Source organism: Peromyscus eremicus, chromosome 20, assembly GCF_949786415.1.
Source record: "Peromyscus eremicus chromosome 20, PerEre_H2_v1, whole genome shotgun sequence".
In the NCBI taxonomy this organism is placed as follows: Eukaryota; Metazoa; Chordata; class Mammalia; order Rodentia; family Cricetidae; genus Peromyscus; species Peromyscus eremicus.
Window position 1 is genome coordinate 14,554,932 of NC_081436.1, and position 26,780 is coordinate 14,581,711.

At 43.6% G+C, this 26,780-nt stretch overlaps 1 protein-coding gene across 1 annotated transcript in view; it reads right to left on the reverse strand.

Moving 5' to 3' along the window:
* Window positions 1-324: 324 nt before the first annotated feature.
* Zbed4 (zinc finger BED-type containing 4) overlaps window positions 325-26,780 on the reverse strand; it is a 39,561-nt gene continuing 13,105 nt past the window's right edge. Inside the window, exon 2 of the mRNA XM_059247416.1 lies at window positions 325-5,500. Within this exon, the coding sequence (XP_059103399.1) occupies window positions 1,645-5,154 (3,510 nt within the window). The 5' untranslated portion in view covers window positions 5,155-5,500 and the 3' untranslated portion in view covers window positions 325-1,644. The remainder of the gene's footprint in view (window positions 5,501-26,780) is intronic.

The following is a 26,780-nucleotide window of genomic DNA, read 5'->3' on the forward strand; positions in this document are numbered from 1 at the left end:
AGTGCTGGCCAGGGACAGTGCAGTGGGTGGACCGTAGGACTCATGTTCCAGGTCAAGAGCTCTATGACCCTCTGGAAACAGGCTGGTGTCTAGGAGGTAAATGCACAAACACCAGGTAAGAGGGGCTATGGAGAGGTGCTAGCCGAGTTCTAACCATCATTACCTTCATCAAAACTACTACTGTTAGGAAGAATGCCCGACTCCCTAGTATCCTACCGTAACTAGGATGACACTTCAAACACTGTTCAAATCAAGTCTCTATATTAACCCATAAACGCATGCCTGTTTATTATCCTAAAAATAAAAAGCCAGCATCAATCAGCAGTAGAAAATCGCAAATAAAAAGTTTAATTTCAGAATCCAAGTTCATCATTTATAAATACACTAAAGCATAGTCCACGCAAATTTAGACTGAGCCTACGTACAGTATTTCAACAAAAGAACAGCTTTTTCTAGAAGGTCAGAAGCAAATGAGTGATTTGTCTCACCCATAATATTTAATTGACTTGAAATGAGAAAATTAATTTTTTTCTTTAGACATTTTTTAAAACAAAAACTTTGGAGTCTGGTAAAAGAATCTGACAGCTGATACTTCATTTTGATATCCTTGGGTATTATTCTATAATAATACCCCAGTGACAGTTGAATCTTCCCTATCATAGGAAAAAAAAATCTAAATGCCTAAGGCTTTTCTGACAACTGCAATAGACAAGCGCTTTCCCTGTTAACAAGCTATCTCCTCAAAGTAGAATCTGAGCTACAGTCTGATCGAACAGGAGGGGGTCAGTGCACACTTCTTAGGAGATAGCTTTATAGTGTAGAGACGCATATAAATCAGAGGCATGGAGATTTGATCAACAGGCCATCTGCTGTAAACGTGTCCTATCATGCACTGGTGAAATCCTAAGCATGACTTTAAAACTTGGATCCAATTTCAAGGAGTTCATGATAAGTGGGATATCTCTGAGTTAACTGACCGTGTAAAACCTGAATGCAAACACCTGACATGGGAAAGTTCTCGTGACCAAACAGCCACGTAACTGTAACTGATACTCCATGATATGCCTAAGTTCAGTTTTGTTTTCAAATGCCTGGTTTCTGTTACAGTAAACAGCTTCCAGAATATTCTCTCCTCGACATAACTTTGGAGCCTGTGGTTAAGAACTATTCAGTCAGGATGGCTTAACCTCCACCTCCTATTTACACGTTTCATCTGACAGCCACAAAAGCTGTTTTGTTGCAATTAAAATAATATTTAATTAAAATGCAGCACCTGATTTGTGGTTTTTACACAACTGAATAAAAACCCTACACAATAAAATTGTTTACATCTTCCCTCCATTCTAGTAAACCAAATTACTATCCCCTAAAAAAACAAACAGCCAAAAAAAACTTTATAGTTATGAATTAAACCTGATCATCCTATTTCATAATTGCCAAGACTGTTTCTAGTGGGCTTCTGAAAACGCACCTCGACACCTGGCCTGAAGGAGGAGTAAGGCACATGTGGATATTACGGTGAGAGCTGGCAGGTGGCCCTAGATACCTGGTCTGGCGTCCTACATGGCCCTGCCAGACACGTCAGCCTGGCACCACAGCTGGCACTCTGAAGCGCATTTCCAGCCTGGTGGCTCCATCATGAGTTCAATACTGAAAGCATATCAAGGGGAGATTCACTTTTAAAAAGATGAGCTTTTCAAAATGCTCCATCGCAAGCCTGGGCTGCCCAAAGCTGCCAGCCTCCATGGGTGTGCTGAAGAGCTTTTCTGAGGGAACTGTACTTGGGGGGCAGCCCAGAAATCGGACTGCTAAGGTAGACAGCCCAGGCCAGGATGACCGCTTCAGGTTCCAGTAGGTAAGTGGGTCACAGCTGTGTTCCAGCACCTCTTCCTCCAAATATGCAAGCACCATGTCTTCGGGTAGCTTCTCTCTCTTCTCTCTCTTTATTGGTGCAACAAGTGACCACAGGCTCTCCCCTGTGCCAGTGTCTTTAAGTGGGGACCCTGAGTCACAGCCATTGGAGGTGGCCGTGTCCTCTGAGGTAGAATTCAATATTTCTAGCTCCCTGATTAAGTCTTGCCTGTACTGCTCCGCCTCTTCCTCTGTGAACAGGGAAGCTTTGTAGCGAGGGTCCAGCAGTGTGGCAAAGATGTACCTGGGGTCGTGGAGGGTGGCAGATAGGCGGCTCGCCATGGCTTCCTTCAGGGACTTAAGCATGGTGTCAATGCCCATTGTCTCCCCAAAGAGCATCTCGACTTTCCTGCTGAGGATGTGGATCATGGGGATGACCTGGCTCAGAGTAGACATGTGGGCGCTCATCTCTCGGCTTGCAGCATCAAACGGTCTCAGCACATGACACACAGACTGCATGACCTCCCACTGGTCACAGCTGATCAATTCTCTGAAGTTACACTCAATGGACACCTCGTTAACTGCCCTCTTCTGCTCAATTAGCCGTTCAAGCATGTGGAATGACGTGCTCCACTTGGATGGCACATCCTGGATCAGCTGGTGCTGCGGCAGCTCGTACTCCTTCTGCAGTTCCGCTAGCTTCTCTCTTGCCCTGGGTGACCGGTGGACCCGCTCGCACAGCTTCCGGGCAATGCTCAGTAAGTTCTGCACCATCCTCTGGCTCTTGATAGCCTCACTCACAATCAGATTCACTGTGTGGCTGAAGCACTGCACGCTTGAGTGTTCGCCCTCACTCAGCATCTTCCCTATACTTGGATTGTCAGTGACAGTGATGCCAATCTGAAGGCCGATGGAGGTCACCCAGGCTTCCCACCAACACTCCAGCTGCTTCTGAATGCTGTTCCCACTATAGTCACAGTCAATCTGTGACACATCTAAAAGTGCTGAGCAATGGTGGTCCTCACAATGTGGCCGGACAGCAGATGCGAAGGTGACCCAGTGAGCTGTAAGGGTCAGGTACTCACGAGTCTGGCTACTCATCCATATTCCAGAGGTGAAGTGGACCACACCACTCTCAGCTTCCTTCAGATGTGACATAATTATCTGCTTCACATTGTCATACATACCTGGGATAGCTGTTCTAGAGAAGTAAGAAGGGGAGGGTAAAGAGTATTGAGGTTTCAAGTATTCAAGCAGCCTGTTAAAGCCAATGTTGTCTACAAGGGAGTATGGCTGAAGGTCAAGTGCAATCATTTCAGCTATGAGACTTGTGATTTTTTTGGCAACTGGATGAGAGTCATAGAACTTCTCTGTTGAGTCACGGAAAGAGGAAGCTCCTGAGAGCTCCATGGCCAGAGGTCTCCGGACTCCTGAAGAACGGGGCAGAGTGGCCTCTGAGCCATCGTTCTTGAGGACATGGCCATGGAACCGCTGCAGGTGTCTCAAGAGACAGCTGGTGCCCAGGTTGGTGGGCTTCTTGCCCCTGCTGATGGTGCGGCCACAGTGCAGGCATACCACCTTGGTTGAGTCTGCAGAGCAAATAGAGAAGTGGTTCCACAGCTTTGAGGTCTTCTTGCTATGAGCAGGAAACACACCTTGATGGTTTTTTCTGACCACGGCTGGCAAGTCAGTTAATTTGGAGGAGCTTTCTGCAGAAGCCAAAGTGGCATACGGAGAGTTTGCCAAACTTGCACCGAAAAAGTTCTTCTGGTTCCCGACAACCTCGGGGTGGCGTCTGTACAGATGTCGCATCAAACAACTGGTGCCTACGTCCCCCTTCTTACCCCGACTAATCACACAGCTACAGTATCGGCACACTGCTTTGAGACTGTCCATGGGGGCCAGGGAGAAGTGATGCCAGACTTCAGACTTCAGTCTTCTCATGACCTTCTTATTTTGCTGGAAGACAGTGCCCGATTCAAACCTTGAACTTCCTGTATCTGCTGGCTGCTTCTCTGGAGAGGACACTACAGAGGCCTCCCCCAAGTCATCAGAGGATGACAACATGGACACGTCTTCCCGGGACACATCCCCAGGATTTGTGTGTGATGACAAGTCCTCAGGCAGCCTCTCTGGGGATGAGGAGGCAGAAGGGCACTCTTTGACTTGTTTGCCTGGAGACAACGATGCAGAGTTTAGCTCCCCGTCTGGGGGCATCAGGGCAGGCAGCAGGGTTGGAGGCATAGGGTACAATGGTGGGATGCCTGTGCTGCCCCCATTCTCCTGTAGTACAATGGATCGATGTGCTCTCCACATGTGCCTGATGAGGCAGCTTGTGCCCAGGTCCTTCCCGTTCTTCCCTCTGCTGAATTCATTCATACAGTGGACACAGACAGCCTTGGAGCTATCGAGGGGCGACAGGTAGAAGTGCTTCCAGACGGCTGACCTCCTCCTGGACCCAGATGTGCTTTTGGGAAGGGGAAGGTTTCTTTCTGCCATGCTTTCTGAAGCGTCATCATAATGGAGCATGGAGAGGTTGGGAGAGGAGCCTGCTAAGGCCTCTTCTCTGCTATACTTTTCAGTGACAGACACATCAGAGGACACCTCTTCGCAAGAGACCACAGTCATGGGCTCTTCCATTATTTGGTCAGGGGATAGGGTCTTGGGAGCCACTTTCTGGACAAGTCTGACAGGTGAGAGCACAGTGCTGAGATCTCCCACATCTGTATGCTGTGATGGAAGCAGAAGAGAGGGAGAGGAAAAGGAGGACCCTGCTGATAGACTTCCATTTTCTTGAATGAGCTTGGTGGGATGTGCCCGCCTCACATGTCTCATGAGGCAACTTGTACTCAAGTCTTTTTCATTTTTGCCCCTGCTGAACTCTTTCATACAGTATGTGCATATTGCTTTAGTGCTATCTCGAGGAGAGATAAAGAAATGCTTCCAGGCTGGAGACTTCTTCCTGGAGCTTATGTGTCGGCTAGAAAGAAGGCTCTGGGTCACGGCTTCCATGGCTACGTTGTACAGTGTGCTGCTGTACTGGGAGAAGAGTGAGCCATACTCATCCTCACTCTCAGCAGGGAAGAACTTCCCAGGAGGCTGACAGGCACAGCTTGCTGCCCTGATCTCTGTCTGCTCATCGCCACTGTCTGTCTGTCTCATGTCCTCTGGCTCACTTTTAAAGTCCACTCTTTCCAAACTGTGACAAGGAATTTGATCATCTTCCTCTTCTATTTTGAAATTTACTTTGTCAGAAACAAAATCACTGTCCCCCTTGGGACAAACTTCCTGCTTATCCTCCATGACCAACCATAATTATCCTGGCTGCTTCATCATTCTGACATCTTAAGTGAATAAAAACTGGTTATAATGCCTACTTGTGACCCCAAAAGTAGATTTTATTCACTTTTTCATAATCCCATCTTCTAGGATGTTTATTTAGCATGGCTGATCATGAATGTCACTGGAAAGCAGAGTATGTAGCTCATACAAGCACACTGTCACAAGGCATGGAGTGCTGTTCTCCAGGAGTGCCACAAATAAGTACTTCTTGGTGTGTACACCAATACATGCAGCACAGGTTTGTTTTTCTTCTCCAAGACGGGAGCCCCACCATCTTGAAGGCATACACACAGTCCTTTTGCATATCCTGTAATAGATGACATCGAATTAAGCACAGAACTGAACTATAAATTTAAAAATCTATATTGTCCCAAAGATCAACCTAACTGTATAGAAGAAAATTTCCATGACAGAAAGCTAAAGTCAAAAACGTTGCTAGTGACAATTTGCAATCCATTCATATCATAAAAAACCCCAATACTACAAAATTAGCAAAAAGATATAAATTCAAATTCAAATCTCCACCAGTAAAGGAGTAAGAAATATGAGTGAAAAGCAATGATGACACTAAAAGGCAGAGGCAGGTGGATCTCTGTGAGTTCGAGGCCAGCCTGGGCTACAGAGTGAGATCCAGGAAAGGCGCAAATCTACACAGAGAAACCCTGTCTCAAAAAAATAACTTTTTTTTTTTTGGTTTTTCAAGACCTAAATTCCTTGAAACCAATTCATTCTACTTTCCTAATAGAACATGTAGAGTTTAAAAAATTCCAAAGAATCTATGAAATAATCAAATCCACAGAGTAAATCAGACTGAAATCCAAAGGAGAATATAGGTGTGTGGAACAGGAGAGGAACAGTTTAAAAAGCAACAAAAGGGCTGGCAAGATGGTTCAGTGGGCAAAGACAGAGGCCATTATAGAAAGACAAAGGGCTGCCTAACCCCAACTGATGCATCTATAAAGCAACCCCTACATAGAAGGCTTAAGGAACACTGTGAAAGAGGGGGCAGGACACGTTTAAGAGCCATAGGACCAGGACTTCTGCGGTGAGATAGTGTCTTCTATATATATCAGGGAAGCTGTACCCACAAACTCTCAATATGGTTGCATAAGTGAGACCTGAACAGTAACACCACCAGTTGACAGATCAACATGAATAAAGAAAATCTCACAAGACCTCACCCCTAAATAAAGAATTATAGCCGGGCAGTGGTGGCGCACGCCTTTAATCCCAGCACTCGGGAGGCAGAGCCAGGCGGATCTCTGTGAGTTCGAGGCCAGCCTGGGCTACCAAGTGAGTTCCAGGAAAGGCGCAAAACTACACAGAGAAACCCTGCCTCGAAAAACCGGAAAAGAAAAAAAAAAAAAAAAAAAAAAAAAAAAAAAAAAAAAAAAAGAATTATGGGTAATTATTGACTGCTGAGAGAGGGAGAATTAGTCTGCTCCAGGGACAAATCTCAAATAGATGATCCAAGCCCAGTGGCCAGCTCAAAACTCATATACATATGAGCAACACTAAATGAACTAAGCAGGTTGAATTTATAAATTGATGTGTGTGTGCGTGCATGCATGTGACAATAATAAAAAGCTGAGCATGATGGTGTGTGCCTGTAATCCTTGTGCTGGTGCATAGGGGGACAGGAATAGACACATCCCTGGAGCTTGTTGACCAGACAGCCTAGTCAACTCAGTAAGGCACAAGTTCAGTGAGATCCTGTCTCAAACAAAAACAAGTAACAACAGCACTCGGGAGGCAGAGGCAGGCGGATCTTTGTGAGTTTGAGGCCAGCCTGGTCTACCAAGTGAGATCCAGGAAAGGCACAAAGCTACAGAGAAACCCTGTTTCGAAAAAACAAAAACAAAAACAAAAACAAACAAACAAACAAAAAAACCAAGTAACAAAACACTAAAGTGGATAGCTCCTAGGAAAGGACACCTAGGGTTGACTCCTGGCCTCCACATGTATGTGCACACACACACACACACACACACACACACACACACACACACACTCACACTCACTCTTGTATGCAGGAGTAGGGTGGAGGGGATAATGAGAAGCAAGTCACCATGAGTCAAAGTTGACAAAAGAAAAAACAGTCCAGTCTAGAACAGGGCTCTATAGTGAGTCCTTGTATTGAAAAGGAAACAAAGTACAGTTCAGAACATAAAGGCTCTCATCACATGCACAGTCTAATACAATTACATACCGCTGTCCATAAAACAATATGTAGTTCTGCCAGGCAGTGATGGCACACGCCTTTAATCTCAGCACTCAGGAGGCAGAGGCAGGCAGGCGGCTAAGATGAGCCTGGTCTACAGAGCAAGATCCAGGACAGCCAGGACTACACAGAGAAACCTTGTCTCAAAAAATCAAACAAAAACAAAAACAGCCGGGCGGTGGTGGCGCACGCCTTTAATCCCAGCACTCGGGAGGCAGAGGCAGGCGGATCTCTGTGAGTTCGAGGCCAGCCTGGGCTACCAAGTGAGTTCCAGGAAAGGCGCAAAGCTACACAGAGAAACCCTGTCTCGAAAAAACCAAAACAAAAAAAACAAAAACAAAAACAAAAACAAAAAAAAACAACAAACAAACAATATATAGTTCATACATAACTACATACACGTATTTTTAATATAGAAAGCAAAATTGAGCAAAATAAGAGACCAATGATAAGTAGATTGGGAAAAGAATTAAACACAACAGTTAGAAAAACATATACAAATCAAACTAATACATTAATATACACACTAGGGGGTTGGAGAGATGGCTCAGAGGTTAAGAGCACCTGCTGTTCTTCTTGAGGTCCTGAGTTCAATTCCCAGCTACTACATGGTGGCTCACAACCATCTGTAATGAGATCTGGTACTCTCTTCTAGTCTGCAGGTGTACATGCAGACAGAACACTATACATAATAAATAAATAGATAGATAAATAGATGTTCTATTTTAAAAAATAGAGAGAGAGACACTAGGATGGATGAAATAAAAATTTAACAGATCCACTGCCAGATACTGTCTCAGTTACTTTTTTTTGAGACAGGGTTTCTCTGTGTAGTTTTGGTGCCTGTCCTGGATCTCTGTAGACCGGGCTGGCCTTGAACTTACAGAGATCTGACTGGCTCTGCCTCCCTAGTGCTGGGATTAAAGGCATGCGCCACCACTGCCCGGCTGAGTTACTTTTCTATTGCTGTGAAGAGCTACCATGACCAAGACATCTTATAAAAGGCGGCAGTTAATTGGGGGCTTGTGGTGGGGAACATGGCAGCAAGCAGGCATGGTGCTGCAAAACTAGCTGAAATCTTACATCTGATCCACAAGCAGATAGAGAGCTTACTGGGAATGACATGGGCTTTTGAAACCTCAAAGCTCGCCCCCGGTGACACACCCACTCCAACAAGGTCACACCTCCTAATCCTTCCCAAACAGTTCCACCAACTGTAGACTAAGCATTCGGATATATGAGCCTATGGGGCCATTCTCATTCAAACTAGAATACTACTCAAGAGAAGTGAAAACATATGTCCAGACAAGACTTTCACATCCGTATTCTATCAGCTGGATCAAAGATCTTCACAGTTCCAGTTAGAGGAAGAAAGCTTTCAAGTAGGACAAAAATGACATCATCCAAGGTTGCTTATCTCAAGCTAGTATCACTGACTGATATCCTGGGGCTCATGTCACCAACACCCACTTACAAAGCTGCATGTAGCATCCTAACAGTTTTGGTTATATGTGCTAGAAAATGATTTCTAAAAAAGCACCAGGATCAGTCAGGCAACTCTGGCAGTTTCCACTTAGGGAGGCCATGGTTAGATCAGGCTGGATTCTCACAGAAATGAACATATTTCACCCCAGTGAGAGAACATGATAATTTCTAGATACAGAAAAGGCAGTTTACATAATTCAGCACCTGTTCATGCTTAAACACCTCAGCAAATGAAAAAGAAAAGAGTTTTCATGATCTGCTTAGGGGAATCTAGAAATAGTTCCAATCTCTTCCATGTTCAGACAAACCCTCAACATTCCTCCGAAGATCAGGAATGCCTCTAGGAAGTTGTTTGTTCCCATCACTTTCAGTCAGAGTCCCAATGGTGGGGGCCAGAAAAGCAAGGCAAAAATAACAACTAAAGGCAAGCAATTGGGATTGGGGATTTAGCTCAGTGGTAGAGTGCTTGCCTAGCAAGCGCAAGGCCCTGGGTTTGGTCCTCAGCCCTGAAATAAAATAAAATAAAATAAAATAAAATAAAATAAAATAAAAAAGGCAAGCAATTATAGTACCAAAAAACCCCAAAAATGGGGTTGGTGACACATGCCTTTGATCTCAGCACTTGGGAGGCAAAAGCAGGTGGATCTCTGAGTTTGACATCAGCATGGTCTAGAGTGAGTTTCAGGACAGCCAGAGCTACAAAGAAAAACTCTGTCTCAAAACAAACAAATAAAAGTTAGGTATGGTGGTGCATGCCTTTAATCCCAGAACTTGAGATGCAAAAGGTTTGAGAACTAACCTGTGCCTTTTGCAGGTAGAGCTCTGTGTTCAAAGCCAGCCTGGTGAGATCCAGAACAGCCAGGGCTACAGAGTGAGAACTTGCCTCAAAAGACATGAATTTGGACCAGGCATAGTGGCTCATGCCTTTAATCCACCACTCAGGAGGCACAGGCAGGCAGATCTCTGTGAGTTCAAGGCCAACCTGGTCTACATAGAGAGTTCCAGAACAGCCAGGGTTACATAGTGAATCCCTGTCTTTAAAAAAAAAAAAAAAGACATGAACCTGGGAGAAAGATTTGCTTGGAGAGCAGGGGAACAGAGGGTAGATAGGACAAAAGATAGGATCAAAATACACTATATACATGAATAAAATTCTTAATAAGTAAAAATATTAAAGAAATAACATGCTGGGTGGTGGTGGCACATGCCTTTAATCCCAGCACTCGGAAGGCAGAGGCAGGAGGATCTCTGTGAGTTCAAGACCAGCCTGGTCTGGTCTACAAAGCAAGTTTCAGGATAGGCTCCAAAGCTACACAGACAAACCCTGTCTTGGGAAAAAAAAAAAAGCAAGTTACAAGACATAAGGTTAACATACAAAAAGCAACTCTTTTTCTTTTATTCCTTTTTCTTTTCAATCTTTCAAAACAGGGTTTTTCCTCTGTGTAGCCCAGGCTGTCCTAGAACTCAGAGATCTGTCTGTCTCTGCCTCCCAAGTGCTGGAATTAAAGATGTGCACTACCACACCCAGGTAAGCAACTGTATTTCTACAGATGATTAGCTGAAAAATATGCATTTTAAAAATTATATAAATAATATCCTCTCAAAATAAAATTCTTATGAGATGTTTTTTCTTTCTTTCTTTTTCTCTTTTTGGTTTTTCGAGACAGGTTTTCTCTGTATAGCTGTGACTGTCCCGGAACTTGCTCTGAAGACCAGGCTGGCTTCAAATTCACAGCTATCACCTGCTTCTGTCACTGGGATTAAAGAGCCAGTACTGGGGCTGGAGAGATGGCTCAGAGGTTAAGAGCACTGGCTGTTCTTCCAGAGGTCCTGAGTTCAATTCCCAGCAACCACATGGTGGCTCCCAACCCTCTGTAGTGAGATCTGGTGCCCTCTTCTGGCCTGCAGGAAGAAGAGTGCATACATAATAAATAAATCTTAAAAAAAAAAAAAAAAAAAAAAAAAAGAGCCAGTACTGCCTGGCTCTTTTCTTTCTTTTTTAAGAAAGGGCCTTGTTATACAGGCTGATCTTGAACTTGGAATTTTCCTTCCTAAGCTTCCTGAGTGTTGTGTTCATGAGTGCACCACTTCATTCAGTAATTACAAGATGTATTTTTGTTTTTACATATTATTTTGAGCATATGTATGTTACAGGGCTTATACTTTGAGCTGTGATGTAGTAGTAGGTTTTACCTTCACACCTGGGACAACCAGGGTGAAGACCAGCAGTCAGCAGAGGGTGGTGATCACAGACAAGAAAAGCTGGCAACAGCTTCCCTACTTACTACCAGATTCTAAAGAAATAGAACCCGGAAGCAAGCAAGAGTAGCTAATTTATATCTGACAAAGCAGACCCCAAGTCAAATCAGAAGGGATAAAGAAGGTCATTACAAATTAATAAAGGAAACAATCTGTCAAAAAGAAATATATAGGGCTGGAGATGTAGCTCAGTTGGTAGAATGCTTGCCTAGAATGCAGTGAGCCTTGGGTTAGATCCCCAGCACTGGGCTGTGTAAGTCAGGTGTGCTGTAATCCCAGCACTGGAGAAATGAGGGCAAGAGGATCAGAAGTTCAAGGTCTTGGCTAGCTAGAGTTTGAGGCCAGTATGAGCTACGTGAGACAGTGTCTCAAACAGGGGATGTGTTAAGGATTTTAAATGTATATGCGTACTGAATGTCAGGCACCAAATTTAATAAAACATACTACTGGACATAAAGTGACACACAGGTACAGATACAATATAGTAGGGAACTCAATATTCCACTCTAATCAAAAGATTAGTCAGACCCCCCCCACAAAAAAAATCAAAAGAACCAAAGAGCTGTGCCATAAATGTAATGAACTTAACAAAATATTCCATCTACAACTGCAGAATATATTCTCAGCAGCTCATAAAATTTTCAAGACAAACCACATTTTAGACAGACCACAAGTCTTAACAAATACAGAAATATAAAAGTATTTCTTGTATTTTACCAAATCATAATGGAAAAGAATAGAAACAAATAGAAAGAGAAATTATATGAACTATAGAAATACATGAAGACTGAGTAAACTTTCAAACAATCAATGGGTGACTGAGAAAATCAGAGAAGAAATTTAAGTACTTCTAAATCAAGTAAGAAGGGCTAGGGAGATGGCGCTGTGAGTAAAAGCGCCTTGCCACACAAGCCTGAGGGCCTGAGTTCAAATACCTAGAATCAATGTAAAGGATGGATGTGTAGTGCAAGCATATGCAGTCTCAGTGCCTTTGTAAGGAGATGGGAGGTGGAGACACAGACTCCCCAGAAGCTCTTAGGCCAGCTAGCCCAGCATATACAGCAAAAACAAGAGATAGCTTGTCTCTAACAAGGTAGAAAGCAAGGACCAACACCCAAGGTTGTCCTCTGATCTCTACAAATGCGCTGCACACATACACTCTTTCACAAACATTTAATACACAAAAGAAGAAAGGAAGAAGGGAAAGAGGAAGAGAAAGAAGTAAGATTAGGGTAAGAAAAGAAAAAAGAAAATGAAAACATCCCTAGAACTTTCAGTATACAACATGACAGCTCTAAAGGGGAGGCTTATAGCTATGGATATTTAAAAAAAATGTAAATGGAGAGCTGGCTCACTAGTTAAGAGCAATGGTGCTCTTGCAGACAACCAGAGTTCAGTTCCTAGTACTCATTATTGGGTGGTTCACAACTGCCTGTAACTCCAGCTCCAGATGATCTGACACCTTCTGGTCTCTGGGGCAATGGCACACACATGTGCATACATACACACAAACATATAAATAAAAATTTAAATGTATTTTTAAATTAAAAACTGTTAAAGACCATTTTTTAAAAAATAGTGAGATAGCTCAGCAGGTAAAGGCACTTGCTGCCAAGCCTGAGAAACCATGTTTAGTCTTCAGAGCCCATATGATGGAGAGAATTGAGTCTTTCAATCTGTACTTTGACCTCCACACATACACAACACATGCTGTGGCACATGTGTGCATTCACGTGCCTCCCCCCCACAGATTAAAAGGTGTTCAATTTTTTTTTTTTTTTAAAGATTTATTTATTTATTATGTATACAGTGTTCTTTCTGCACATATCCCTGCAGGCCAGAAGAGGGCACCAGATCTCATTACAGATGGTTGTGAGCCACCATGTGGTTGCTGGGAATTGAACTCAGGACCTCTGGAAGAACAGCCAGCGCTCTTAACCGCTGAGCCATCTCTCCAGCCACAATTTTTTTTTTTTAAAGATTTATTTATTTATTATGTATACAGTGTTCTGCCTACATGCATGCTTGCAGGCCAGCAGAGGGCGCCAAATCTCATTTCAGGTGGTTGTGAGCCACCATGTGGTTGCTGGGAACTGAACTCAGGACCTCTGGAAGAGCAGCCAGTGCTCTTAACCTCTGAGCCATCTCTCCAGCCCCCTCAATTTTTTTAAAAGTACAAATGGCCAATAAATAAACAAAAAAAAGTTCAAAATCCTTAACCATCAACAAAATGTAAGTTAAAACTATATTCAAATTCTATCTCACCCTAGTCAGAATTGGCTATCCTCAAAACAACAAAAACTGGCTAGGATATGACAAAAAAAAGCAGCCTTCATACACTGCTGATGGGAAAGTGAACTTGTGTAGCCACTATGGAAATCGTTATGAGGATTCCTGGAAAAACTAAAAATAGAACTAAGCATATGACCCAGCTATAGCTCTTCTGGGTATGTACTCCATGGAGTCTAAGTCAGTCTATCTCAGAGACACCTGTACAACCATGTCTATCACAGCATTGTTCACAAGCAAGTCATGGAGTCAGCCAAGGAGCCCACCAATAACATGAATAAAGAAAATGTAGCCGGGCGGTGGTGGCGCACGCCTTTAATCCCAGCACTCGGGAGGCAGAGGCAGGCGGATCTCTGTGAGTTCGAGGCCAGCCTGGGCTACCAAGTGAGTTCCAGGAAAGGCGCAAAGCTACACAGAGAAACCCTGTCTCAAAAAAAAAAAAAAAAAAAAAAAATGTACTAATGTACACAATAGAGTTTTATTCAGCCACAAAGAAGAAGGAAATGTCATTTGCAAGAAAATGTATGGAACTGGAGATCATCATGTTATGTGAAATAAGCCAGACTCAGAAAGACAACAAGCACGTTTTCTCTCTTATGTGGAATTTAGGGAGTAACTGAAAGTGTCAAAAATCACAAAGCAAAGCAAACATAATCTAATGAGTAATTGCCAAGTCTTCTCCTCTCATCACCTCTGCTCCCAAGGACCAGTGTAAAAAGGAGACAGAAACTGAAGCAAGGATATACCCTATATTCTCTAAACAGTTATACACTGATTCTGCTCACTGCCAAGGCCTGCAAACAACAACCAGCTCACAGAATGGCATCTCTCATATCCAGCCTGGACTATAGTTCAAAACCATCTCTTCAAAACTATTAACGAAAACCAGAGATGAGGAAATGGCTTATTTTAGGTTTGGAGCTGAACAAATACACAATGAGCCCAGAACATTTTGGCATGGCAGACAGCAAGAAACCTTTCAGAGTGTATGAGATCGATTTCAAAAGCATCTAGACTCTTGCAAAGCTTTCCACTGCCCAGAGAGACAATCTGAACACAAATAAGCAATACATCAATGTTTAAATTTATAAAGTCACTATGCACCACTATGGTTTGAATACAAACTAAGTGCATGCTACAGGTCCCCAGAGTAGCAGGACTGGGGGGTCCTGTGGGTCTTTAAGAGGTGAAATCTACAGGAAATCCTTAAATCACTGAAGTACCCTTGGATGGGATGGTGGGATCCCAATCTCTCAGTGTCTATCTGCTCCCAACTTTAACATGGACTCCTGCCAAGCAAAGTCCCAAACCAATGGGAAGGGTTTGTGAGAAACCAGCCCAACTCCATTTTGTAACCAAGAACCATTGTTCAATTAGGTTTCTGTTTACTGTAAAACTTAAGTTTCTGTTCCTTGGAATTGGGCTGTGCCCCACCCCCCATGGCCACAGAATGTTCTGTAAAGGAAAATTTCCTTAACCATGGGTCTTGCTTCTGTAACCATGCTTGCTTGCAAAATCCCCCGCCTCCCTGCAGTTTTGCCCTATAAAAGAGGCTTGAGAAATTGGCTTTGGGCTAATTTCTTGAATCCCCATTTTAGGGAGAGACAGCCACAGGAGTGGTTCTACTGTGCACAGAATAAAGCTTGCTTTGATTTGGCCATAATTTGTGGTTGGTGGTCTTTTTCCTGGCAGCTGTAGGATTAACATTTGGAGGCCCCAGCAATATTAAGACCCCAATCCAGATTCAGAAGCCAGACCCTTCCTCCAGGTCTCCAGGATTAGAGCACAGCTTCCCAGGTGGTGCACAACTTGAAATGTTCCAAGGCCCCAGGCCTGCTTTCAGATTGGCAGACTGCTGGAGTGAATGGCCACGGCAAGAAAGAAAACAGAAAGCACCTGTCTGCAGAGGCCTCCATTTGTAAGTCACAGTCCAATTAGTCATAGTTCTATTTCTATGACATCTGGTTCTGGTTCTGCTGGTTTCCCATTGGGGGACAGTGAGGTGTCTGGTGAGGTACAAGAGCTCCTCTCCAAGGCACTAAGCAAGGCATCATACTGCCCCTGCCTGGTTCTTGGCCCCATGTCTTGTTCTGTTTTGTTTGTCTCTTCTCTTTGCTGTGTGTCTTCCACGGTCTGGACTTGAGGTGACTGGAAGGACGGACAGAATGGGCAACAAGACTAGTAAGCCTGATACTCCATTAAGCTGTGTCTTGAAAAAATTCTGAAAAACTTTATCCTCTTATAGTCACAGGATTATGATTATCCCATCACCAAAGGCTGTCTCCACACTCTCTGTAAATTGGAGTGGCTCATTTTGTGGGTCAAATGATTCCCCAGAGGGTACGTTCGACCCTCAAGTGGCATGGGCAATACCAAATGTTGCCCTTAGAAACTCTGGTCACTCTGACTACATCACATATATCTTGCCATGAGCAGAAGCAACATCAAATTTGCCTCCATAAATGAAGATCTATATAGTCCACAATGGACAAGACGGCCAGGTCTTGGTCATTACAGGAAGGGCCCCTGGGGGACCTTCAAAGGAAGCTCAGAAACCCCCCATTTTACAAGACCCTCAGGAGGATGAAGACCCACTCCTTCCCCCATATAATCACCTTTGTACGCCATTATCTCCCATTCCTCAGCCTCTACCTCAACCCCAACACTTAACCTCAGCTACCTCATTCCACTACCCCCTCTGCCCCTACTCCACCAGCCAGCTCACCCCACTCACCTTCTGTCCTCTCCCCTCCCACATCTGCCAAGGGCTCCTTTATGGTCTCCCTGAGCATACTGAAGAGCAATACTATCTATCCCCTGTCCTTCCCCTGTGCCAGGTTCCCCCTGATAACTGATATGTCTATGTTCCTTTTTCTACAACTGATCTTTATAACTGGAAGAACCAGAATCCCCCTTTCAGCACAGACCCAGGCTCCTTAATCTCTCTAACTGACTCTTTCTTCTTTAACCATCTTCCTACCTGGGATGATTATCCACAGACTCTATGTACCCTCTTTACTATGGAAGAGAAGGAACGGATTCTGACTGAGGCAGCTAAGGTACTCCCTGGAATGGATGCATTGACCAATGAACAGAGGGCAGATGCAGTTGACCCCATTCTGCCCAGACAGAGACCTGACTGGAACTATAGAATGGAAGAAAGTAGGAAGTCACTAAATACCATCAGGCTTTACTGGAGGGACTAAAGTGGGGCGGCCCAAAAACCCACTAACTTGTCTAGGGTGACAGATGTAAGAAAAGGCCCAACCAAATTGCCTTTGGCATTTTCAAATACTTCCTAGAAGCTTACAGCCTACATACTCCCATAGACCTGAAAGACTCGGCAAATCTCAAGGCAATTAACCTAGCCTTTGTAGCCTAGTCTGCCCCAGACATATGCAAGAAATCCAGAAAATGGATGAGTCTGCAGGGAAGAACAGGTCAAAGTTATTAGAAATAGCCCTAAAAGTATTTGACAATAAAGACAGCAAAGAAGAGCTGTTGACAAGGAAAGTAAATCTGGCACCAAGGCCATGCTACATGCCCCTGCCCCTGGCACCCTCAATCCTGGGTAACCAACATACAACAAAAAGAGGAAGCCCCTGCAAAGAGACCAATGTGCTTACTGCAAAGAATTGGGATACTGGAAAAATGAATGCCCTCAATGCAAGACCAGTTTTGGCCTTTGAGGAATAGTAGGGTCATGAATCTTTCAAACTGGACCCCTGGGAGCCTATGGTAATGTTTTCAATTGGGGGCCAACCTGTAAGCTTCCCAGTTGACATGGAAGCTTCATATTTGATACTACAGAAGTTCCTGGGGCCCCTCATCAATCTAACAATGAGTGGTGGAGGGAGCAACAAGGTTAAGTCAGAAAATATAAATGAACCACAGAATGGACCATTAATCTGGGAAAGTGAACAGTAACTCATTCTTTTTATCATTATCCTCAAATGCCTATTCCCCTTACTGGGAAGAGACTTTCTGAATAAACTCCAGGCAACTATCTTGGTCTCAGGAGGTACAACGTATGCTAGAAATGGGAGCCCGGCCAAAGCCTTGATCTTCACCTGTCCCTTGAGTTTGGAGTACCTCCTCCTCCCAGGCCCAACTCAGGCCCCTGAAGGGGAATTAAAAGAGTAACTGATTGAGAATGCTCCAATCATTTGGGTTGAAGACAACTCTCCTAGTCTGGCCAAACATGTACCACCAGTTATAGTACAACTGACCTCTGAGGCTATGCCCATCTGAGTCAAACAATACCCCATCAGTTCAGAAGCCAGAGAAAGGATCAAGTCAAATAGTACCCCATCAATTCAGAAGCCAGAAAGGGATGGGGTCCATATCAAATGCCTCCTCAAGGCAGGCATACTCACTCCATGCCAATCAGCCTGGAACATTCCCTTATTACCAGTTCAAAAGCATGAAACCTGAGACTATAGACCAGTACAGGACTTAAGAGAAGTAAATGAGCAGGTTGAGACTATTCACTCAACTGTCCTCAATCCTTATACACTGCTTAAAATGTTACCACTGGAACATAAGGTTTATACTGTATTAGATTTGAAGAATGCATTCTTTCCCATAGCTTTATCAAAACTAAGCAAGCCCATCTTTGCAATTGAATGGGCTGATCTTGAACTGGGAATATTGGAGCAACAAACCTGGACTTGATTACCTTAGGGGTTCAAGAATTCTTCGACCATCTTTGATGAAGCCCTCAAACAGAACTTAAGTCATTTTTGCAGTAAGTACCCAGAAGCCACCCTACTTTAATATGTGGATGATTTACTGTTAGTAGCTAAAGACAAAGAGGACTGTTTAAGAGCCACTCGGGGTCTCTTAGAAACTCTGGCTCAATTAGACTACTGGGTCTCCAAAAAGAAAGCTCATATTTGCACACCCTAGGTCACCTATTTAAGATATGAATTAAAAGAAGGAAAAAAAAACTATTATCAAAAGCCCACATAAAGGTCTTAATGAAAATTCATACTCCAACTACCAAAAAGCAAATTAGGGAATTCTTGGGGGCCGTTGGGTACTGTTGTCTCTGGATACCTGGGTTTGCCAAAATTGCCAGGCCCCTATAATTGGCCATGGCAAGTATAAGGCAACACCCCCTTGGACTGGACTGAAGAATATAAACAGGCCTTTAAGAACTTGAAAGAGGCTCTTGTACAGGCCCTGGCTTTAACTCTCCCTGATTTCTCCAAGCACGTTCATCTCTACATTCATGAGAGAAACTGTGCTGCCAGGGGAGTCCTGACCCAAACCCTGGGTCCTTGGAAAAGACTGGTAGCCTATATCTCAGAAAGATTGCATCCCATGACCTCAGGATGGCCTCCCTGTTTATGGGCCATAGCAGCTACTACAATTCTTGTAAAAGAGGCAAATAAACTTATCCTGGGACAGATTCCGACCATAATGGTCCCACAACTTGTAGAGACCCTATTAAGAGTTGTCACTACTGCTGGATGTCTAATACCTACCTAACCCAGTACCAGGCCCTTCTCCTAGAAAAGGACAGGTTGACCTTTGACAAATCCATGGCTATCAACTCTGCCACCCTGCATCCATAACTGCCTGGAGATGCTAGATGTCATCAAAGGTTCCTGACCAGACCTGACAGATGTTCCCTCTTGTTTAAGAGACACTGACCTCTATACCAATGGCAGCAGCTTCATCCATAAAGGAATAAGGTATGCAGGGATGGCAGTAATTACAAGCTAGAAAGAAATAATATGGGCACAAGCCCTACCCAGAGGCATACCAGCCCAAAGAGCAGAAATAATAGCCCTAACTCAGGCCAAGGGAAAGAGAGTGAACATTTACACAGATAGCTGATATGCTTTTGCCATGCTCATGTTCATGGACAAATAAATACACAAACAAAGAGGCCTACTAACCTCAGAAGGGGAAAAAAATTAAAAACAAACACAAAGCACAAAGTCATCCAACTGTTGGAAGCCAGCTAAACTAGCTATTACACACTGGCCAGGACATCAAAAGGACAATGGCCCCCAGACCCAGGGGAATAATTTTGTAGATAAAGCAGCCAGGGAGGCAGCTCTTGGGGACCTTTGCCCCCAAATCATATTGGAGCTATCAGCCATCCTGAGTCCCAACTCCACCTCAATGAAAATGCCCCCACGTACTCTCCAGAGGAGACTAAATTATATTCCAGCATGGGAGCCCATCAAATTTGCCATGGATTATGGATCCAACCAGACAGGAAAATTTGCATGCCGAAGTTATTGGGAAGGAATTGGCTGACTGCTCTCCACAAGTCAATGCATTTCATATACACATACACATACACACATACACACATACACACACACACACACACACACATCTCAGAACTCATCTCACCTTGTGTTGGTTGCCTGGACACTGGGAGATACTCCAAAACATCTCAGATCATTGCTTAACCTGTGCTCAGATAAATGCCAAAAAGAGCATGCTCTCCAAAGGACATGGGAGTCAAGGTACAGTACCTGGTAAATTCTGGGAATTGAACTTTATTGAAGTCAAACAAAGACCATATGGATATAAATACTTGCTGGTCTTTACTGACACTGTCTCAGGCTGGGTAAAGGCCTTTCCAACTTAAACAGAAATGGCACAGATGGCACCCAAAAAAATTTAATTAATTAATTAATGATGGAGATTATCTCAAGATTTGGCTTTTCCTTAACCCTGGGGTCTGACATGGCCTGGCCTTCACAGCCAAGCTATCTCAATTGATCTCAAAATCTCTCAATATAAATTGGAAACTCCTCAGAGTTCAGCAATGATAAAAAGATGAGTAGGACTGTAAAGGAAGTCTTAAATACTCTTGAGACTGGTGGTAACTGGGTTGATCTCCTGCCTTTTACCCTCTCCAAACTCTTTTCCCCTTGGGGAGGACATGAACAAGGATGGAAACTTCATTTGGGCGCTTTGGGGGAAGGTTCTGGCACTTTAAAACTGGAGAAAAACTTACAAAGTATCAAAATGTATACATGTCTGGCACCTGCACTTAACCCTAAATCCTGCCAGGAAGACGCACCTATCATTGTGCCTCTTGGAGCTGTGTAACTATTGCCCCCTGGGAAAAGATGTTCTTACCACCTCCCAACCCCACAGAGATTAGTCCCAATTGTAAACAGGGATATTGCAACCCCATAACTTTCACACTTAAACGCCATGGACAGGAACCCCTGTGTTTCCCCAGATGAATTATTCTGAGACACAGGAAGGACCTGAGGAACTAGATTATATCTCTCCATGAGAGACCCAGGTACTTTGATTACAATCCAAAGAAAATGCATTTTATCTGAGATACCTAACTCACAGGTTCCAATACGAACCCTTTCCCAGTGCCCCAAGATCTGCTTCTATGCACCTACGCCCCAAGGATCCACCAACTACTGTCTTGCCTATTCTAACCTCCCCTAAGCTACCCTTGACCACCCATCCATTGGAGGTGTCTCTCCTGACTATGTTAATGGCAACCTTTTCTTTCCTCAACCACTCTGCATCTAACTTAAAACAAGATTGCTGGCACTGCCTTGACCCAAACCCCCCTTACTATGTAGGAATGCCTTACAATCTGCTACTCTCAGCATTGCCACAAGCCACTGCTGATATTTGCTCCTGGTCCCAACCCAAATTAACACTAGATGATACAAGGGTGAGGACTATGCATTATGTCAAAGCTACTAGATAACTTGGCTTTTTCTTATTTGGACAATTGTGCAACTATTTTTGGAACCCGACTACCTCCAGGTACTGAAAGCCAGCAGCTATTCCTCCTTGCACCCTCCAATATACGGTGGGCCTGTACAGATAGTATTACCCAATGTCTCTCAATCTCCTGCATCGATCATAGGACACATCCACTTTTTGGCATCCTTACCCACATCCTCTCATAAATTTATATTTATGATGTGGACACAGACCACTTGCATTTAGCCATGGCACTTGACCATCCTCAACCTAAATGAGCAGACCCCATATTGGTTCCACTCTTACTGGGTGCAAGGATCACAGGATCTGCAGCACGAGGAACATCAGTCCTAGTCCTGCAAGACCAGCAGTTAGAACCTTGAGCAAACAAGCATAGCATGACTTAGGGTACTTGGTAAAGCTCAGTCTCCATACTGGAACATCAGGTAGACTTGCTAACAGAGGTAGTTTACAAAATAGGAGAGGCCTCGACCTGCTCTTTATGTATAGCCTCAGGAGAAACCTACTGTTTTTATGCCAGCCAGGCAGGAATAACTAGAAACAATCTTAAAACTAAGTATTTACACCAGTAGGAGGGAAACAATTGGTACCAATCACTGTTCAACTGGTCCCTAGTTAACAACTCTTACTGTAGCTGTTGCAGGTACCCTAGTCCTCCTGATAATGTCCATGCATCTTCCAATGTCTCACAATTTTGTTTTCCATTAGATAAAAAATGATAAAATACTTGCCCTCTGTCAGCATCATCAGCCCCTACAGCAGCTAGAAATGAAAGTTACCTGCCAAGGATTTGAGAAGGACACATAAGACAATGGGAGGGGGGAATAAGAAACCAGCCCAACTCCATTTTGTAACCGAAGCCATTGTTCAGTTAGGTTTCTGTTTACTATAAAACTTAAGCTTCTGTCTCTTGGGCTGCACCCCACTCCCATGGCCACACAATGTTCTGTAAAGGAAAATTTCCTGAACAGCTAGTCTTGCTTCTGTAACCATGCTTGTTTGCAAAATCCCCCACTGCCTCGTATTTCTGCCCTATAACAGAGGCTTGAGAAATTGGCTCCAGGTTGACCTCTTGAACGCTGTCTTAAGAGGGAGATAGGTGCAGGAGTTCTGCTGTGCACAGAACAAGCTTGCTTTGATTTGGCCATGATTTGAGGTTGGTGGTCTTCTTCTTCTGAGACTGTGGGATTAACAGTGGTACCTGTTCTTGGATGGAAACTTCCAGAACCTCAAGTATCTCTCACTGTATTAACACAAAGCTGAACAACACAGATACCCAAAGATGATTAGAAAATTATTATTCTACTGCGAATGTAATCAATGAATACCACAATGTAATTAATATCATGAGTGTAATTAATGAATATCATGAGTGTAATTTTTAAAAATAAATTAATTTAAAAAAAGAAAATTATTATTATTCTGTAAACTGGTAAATATGAAGAAAGAATCACTATCTTTAGTTTCCTACCTTTGGTACAAGGAGAGGTTCTTTCTTTGTAGAAGTCCAGCTGACACCTGAGCAAACTGGGTCAGAACCATAACACAACTGTAGCTTCTGGAAAGAAGCCTGCCTGTATGTATGTACATGTGTACACCAGTAGCTGCCAATCAAAATAAGATACTCCTAACTAGGCAGTAGTGGCACACGCCTTTAGTCCCAGCACTCGGGAGGCAGAGCCAGACGGATCTCTGTGAGTTCGAGGCCAGCCTGGGCTACAGAGCGAGATCCAGGACAGGCACCAAAACTACAAGGAGAAACTCTGTCTCGAAAAACAATAAATAAATAAATAATTAAATTAAATTAAATAAATAAATAAAAAGGCTTAGGAACGTACATATGTGTGTGTGTGTATATATACAACACAAAAGTGCCCTCTATCTATAATGCCAGTATTTGCCATGAGTTTGAGGTCAGCCTGGGCTACAGAGTAAGACTTAAAAATAATAATCTCAGCCGGGCAGTGGTGGCGCACGCCTTTAATCCCAGCACTTGAGAGGCAGAGCCTGGCGGATCTCTGTGAGTTCGAGGCCAGCCTGGGCTACCAAGTGAGTTCCAGGAAAAGGCGCAAAGCTACACAGAGAAACCCTGTCTCGAAAAACCAAAAATAAATAAATAAATAAATAAATAAATAAATCATCATCATCATCATCATCATCATCATCATCATCATCTCAAAAAAATAAGGGGCTGGAGAGATGGCTCAGTGGTTAAGAGCACTGACGGTTCTTCCAGAGGATCTGAGTTCAGTTTCCAGCATTCACATGGCAGTTCAAAACTGTCTGTAACACCAGTTCCAGGGGACCCAAAACCCATGGCAAAATACTAATGCACATAAAATAAAAATTACAAAAAACAGTTAAAAAAATAAATAAAAAATACAGAGGCCTGCAAATCAGCTCATGAGGTAAAGGCACTTTCCACTAAGTCTGATGGCCTGAGTTTGATTCCTGAAATCCACATGGTGGAAATAGAGACCCAACTCATGAAGGCTCTTCTCTGACCTCCATGTGTGCACTGACACATCCACACCCACATATACAAATATTTTAAATAAACAATACATAAAACTATACAAGTATAACAGTACATGCATACACATACACAAAGCAACAGGACTCTGTGGCACTGGAGCTGATAGACTGATGGTCTCCAGGGTAAGGTAGAAGAACAGACAGGATACACATGCCCTTCATTTCTATAAAGACAATGCTATAATTGTCCTGCCAGGAATAAAGTTATTCCAAGGGAATCTGATTTCTTTCACTATCAGATTATTGAAAAAATGGTCCCCAAGAAATTGGAATTTCCTCCAGGAATCTCATGCTAGGAGAAGTGAAAAGCTGAAGCATGGTGCCAACAAAGAAAAACAATCTGTCTCCAAGAAGATATGACACAGTTCTGACTTGATGAACCACTTTGAGGAGACTGAAGTCTAGATGATGGGTCTTTGACCAGGACTGCTTAGTTATGTAACCTTAACCTTATGTCCAAGGATGGATTTGGGGGGTGGGGCCACTGAACCTCTATTTGTTCCTTTTCCCAATATGTCCACACTAAATAAATCTTTCTGTGCTTTTCAGTACTCTGCTTAGTTGACCTATTGTAGGCAAGGGACTAAGCTTAGGTTGTTAGGGCTGACAGGGGCCAGGTTCTGACCCCAACAACTCTGGGAACAATGTGAGCCAGGGCAGGGGAAAAGATATTTTGCCTGTTAGTCACTCAGAGCACGTGGACTCCAGGAGAGACTACGCAGGGCCACACAGCTATGGGAACTCCAGAAATCCATCTTCCCACTTCTGCCAGCACTGGGTAGTACTTTCTACTTTCATCGTGTGAAGCAGAGGAGTGAGTCCTCCCAGATCAGTGCACCTCAGGTTTTGCCTTCCTGTTAGCTTAGGCTCCCTTGAGCTGTCTGGGCTCTTACTGAACCATCTTAGCAACTGTCCCTTGGTGAGGTCTTATCTCTTGGAGTTCCTTGGAGCCACTGAGCTTCTGTTGAATTATTTTGGCTATTGTTGCCATTTCTATGACAGGCCTTGTCAATTTAGAAGCTAAGAAAATTTGGAGGTCTGTTGAATAACTTGGGTATCTGCTACATGCAAGGGAAGGTTGAAATGTATTAGTCTTTTGGAGCTCTACTCAATCACTGGGGTTCTGCTGAACAATTTGGGGCAGAAGATGATGAGGGGGACCAGCCCCCACTTTTACGACCCATGGTACTCTTGAGTAGGGAGAAGTGAGAAATATTAGATAGGAGATACCTAGATGATGAGTGGAAAGAGAAACACAGGATAGCCTCAGGAAGGCCTGGGTCTGAACCCACCAGCACTGAACTTTTTTCCAAAGGGCTTTTTATGACAATGCCAAGGGATGGAGCAAAAGACCTCCCCCTTGCTAGTTACACCAAGTGTAGACCCTTCCAAGCACCTGGTACTCAGGCCCGAGGTCCAATCATCCTCTCTATGCAGACCTGCTGGGCAAAGCCACTAGGAAACCTAAATGGGCTCCAACAGGAAAAGGGTGCTGAAGAAATCCCTACCGTGATTTATATAACCATGGAAAATATTGCCTATATTGTCTTGATGCCTGAAGGAGAAATCTAGTTAACTAGTCTCTTGTAACTTTGTGAGAGCCAAAGTTACATTTTAAGTTTTAATTACATGCCTTAGCCATCCATGAAACAAAAATGCTTCTGATCTGCAAGCCCCTTGCCCAAGGACAGACAGTTCCTGGAGTACTGGAAGCTACTGTTTATGGAGATAACAAGCCACATGTTTTTACTCCCCTAAACAAGTCTGTGCTTGATCACTGGGCAGGAGGTTTAACGGGCAGGATGTACACTTGCTCCTGATTGGACATAGGCTGGAGGTACTTCAGGATGTCCGTATGCTTGCCCCTGATTGGACCTGATGGGAAATACAATGAATTATGGTTTTCCTTCTTAAGCCCTGGTAAAACTTGATCCTGGGCCATTTCCCAGGAACCTGGGTATGGACAAGGCCAGAACGCACTCACCTGGCCAGTATTTAATTAAAGTGTATTTCAAATTTGGCTTTAAATTGTGGTAGTGGTCTTATTCTTAATCGGTGAGGTTAACAACTTATGAGAAAAACTTAATTGTCCTGGAAAGTTCCTGAAAACAACTGAGCAGCAAACCCCTGCCCACTTCTTTTTCCATTTTTTGAACTTATCACATACTGAAATCACTGTTCCTGGCATGCTTGATTTAAATGTAGTTCTGAGTGCATGAGGGCATTTGGGAATGACTTCTGGACTGTTAATATAGAGGAACTTTGGCCTCTCTTTGTTTTCCTCTTCCTCTGAAAATAATTAACGATTAACTATAGATCTGGGGATTGAAGAAACTGGCTATGAGGACTTTACCAGAGGCAGGCCTAACTAAAATGTTAACGGAAATGGTAATTTTCAGCTTTCTTTCAGGTGGAATGGTTTGGGGATGGCGCCAAATGTTAATTCTGGAAACTGAGGCTGAGAAAAAAAATCTTGTTTCAAGATTCAAGAGATGTAAATGTTCTCCTAAAACAATTATTTATAGTCAACAGACATCTAAAATACTTTACTGAAAGTAGAGTTTATTTAAAAACATTCATTGGCACCAAGATAACAATTTTGGTAAGTTATAATTTTTTTAATTAACTAATTAATGAATTAATTAATTTATTTATTTATTTTTTTTTTTTCAAGACAGGGTTTCTCTGTGTAGTTTTGGTGCCTGTCCTGGACCTCACTCTGTAGACCAGCCTGGCCTCGAACTCACAGAGATCCACCTGGCTCTGCCTCCTGAGAGCTGGGACTAAAGGCGTGCGCCACCACCGCCCCGGCCTCTATAGACATTATTAAATTTTATAACTTAGACGGGCGGTGGTGGTGCACACTTTTAATCCCAGCACTCGGAAGGCAGAGCCAGTCAGATCTCTGTGAGTTCAAGGTCAGCCTGGTCTACAGAGATCCAGGACAGGCTCCAAAACTATACAGAGAAACCCTGGAGAGGGAGAGGGAGAGGGAGAGGGAGAGGGAGAGGGAGAGGGAGAGGGAGAGGGAGAGGGAGAGAGAGAGAGAGAGAGAGAGAGAGAGAGA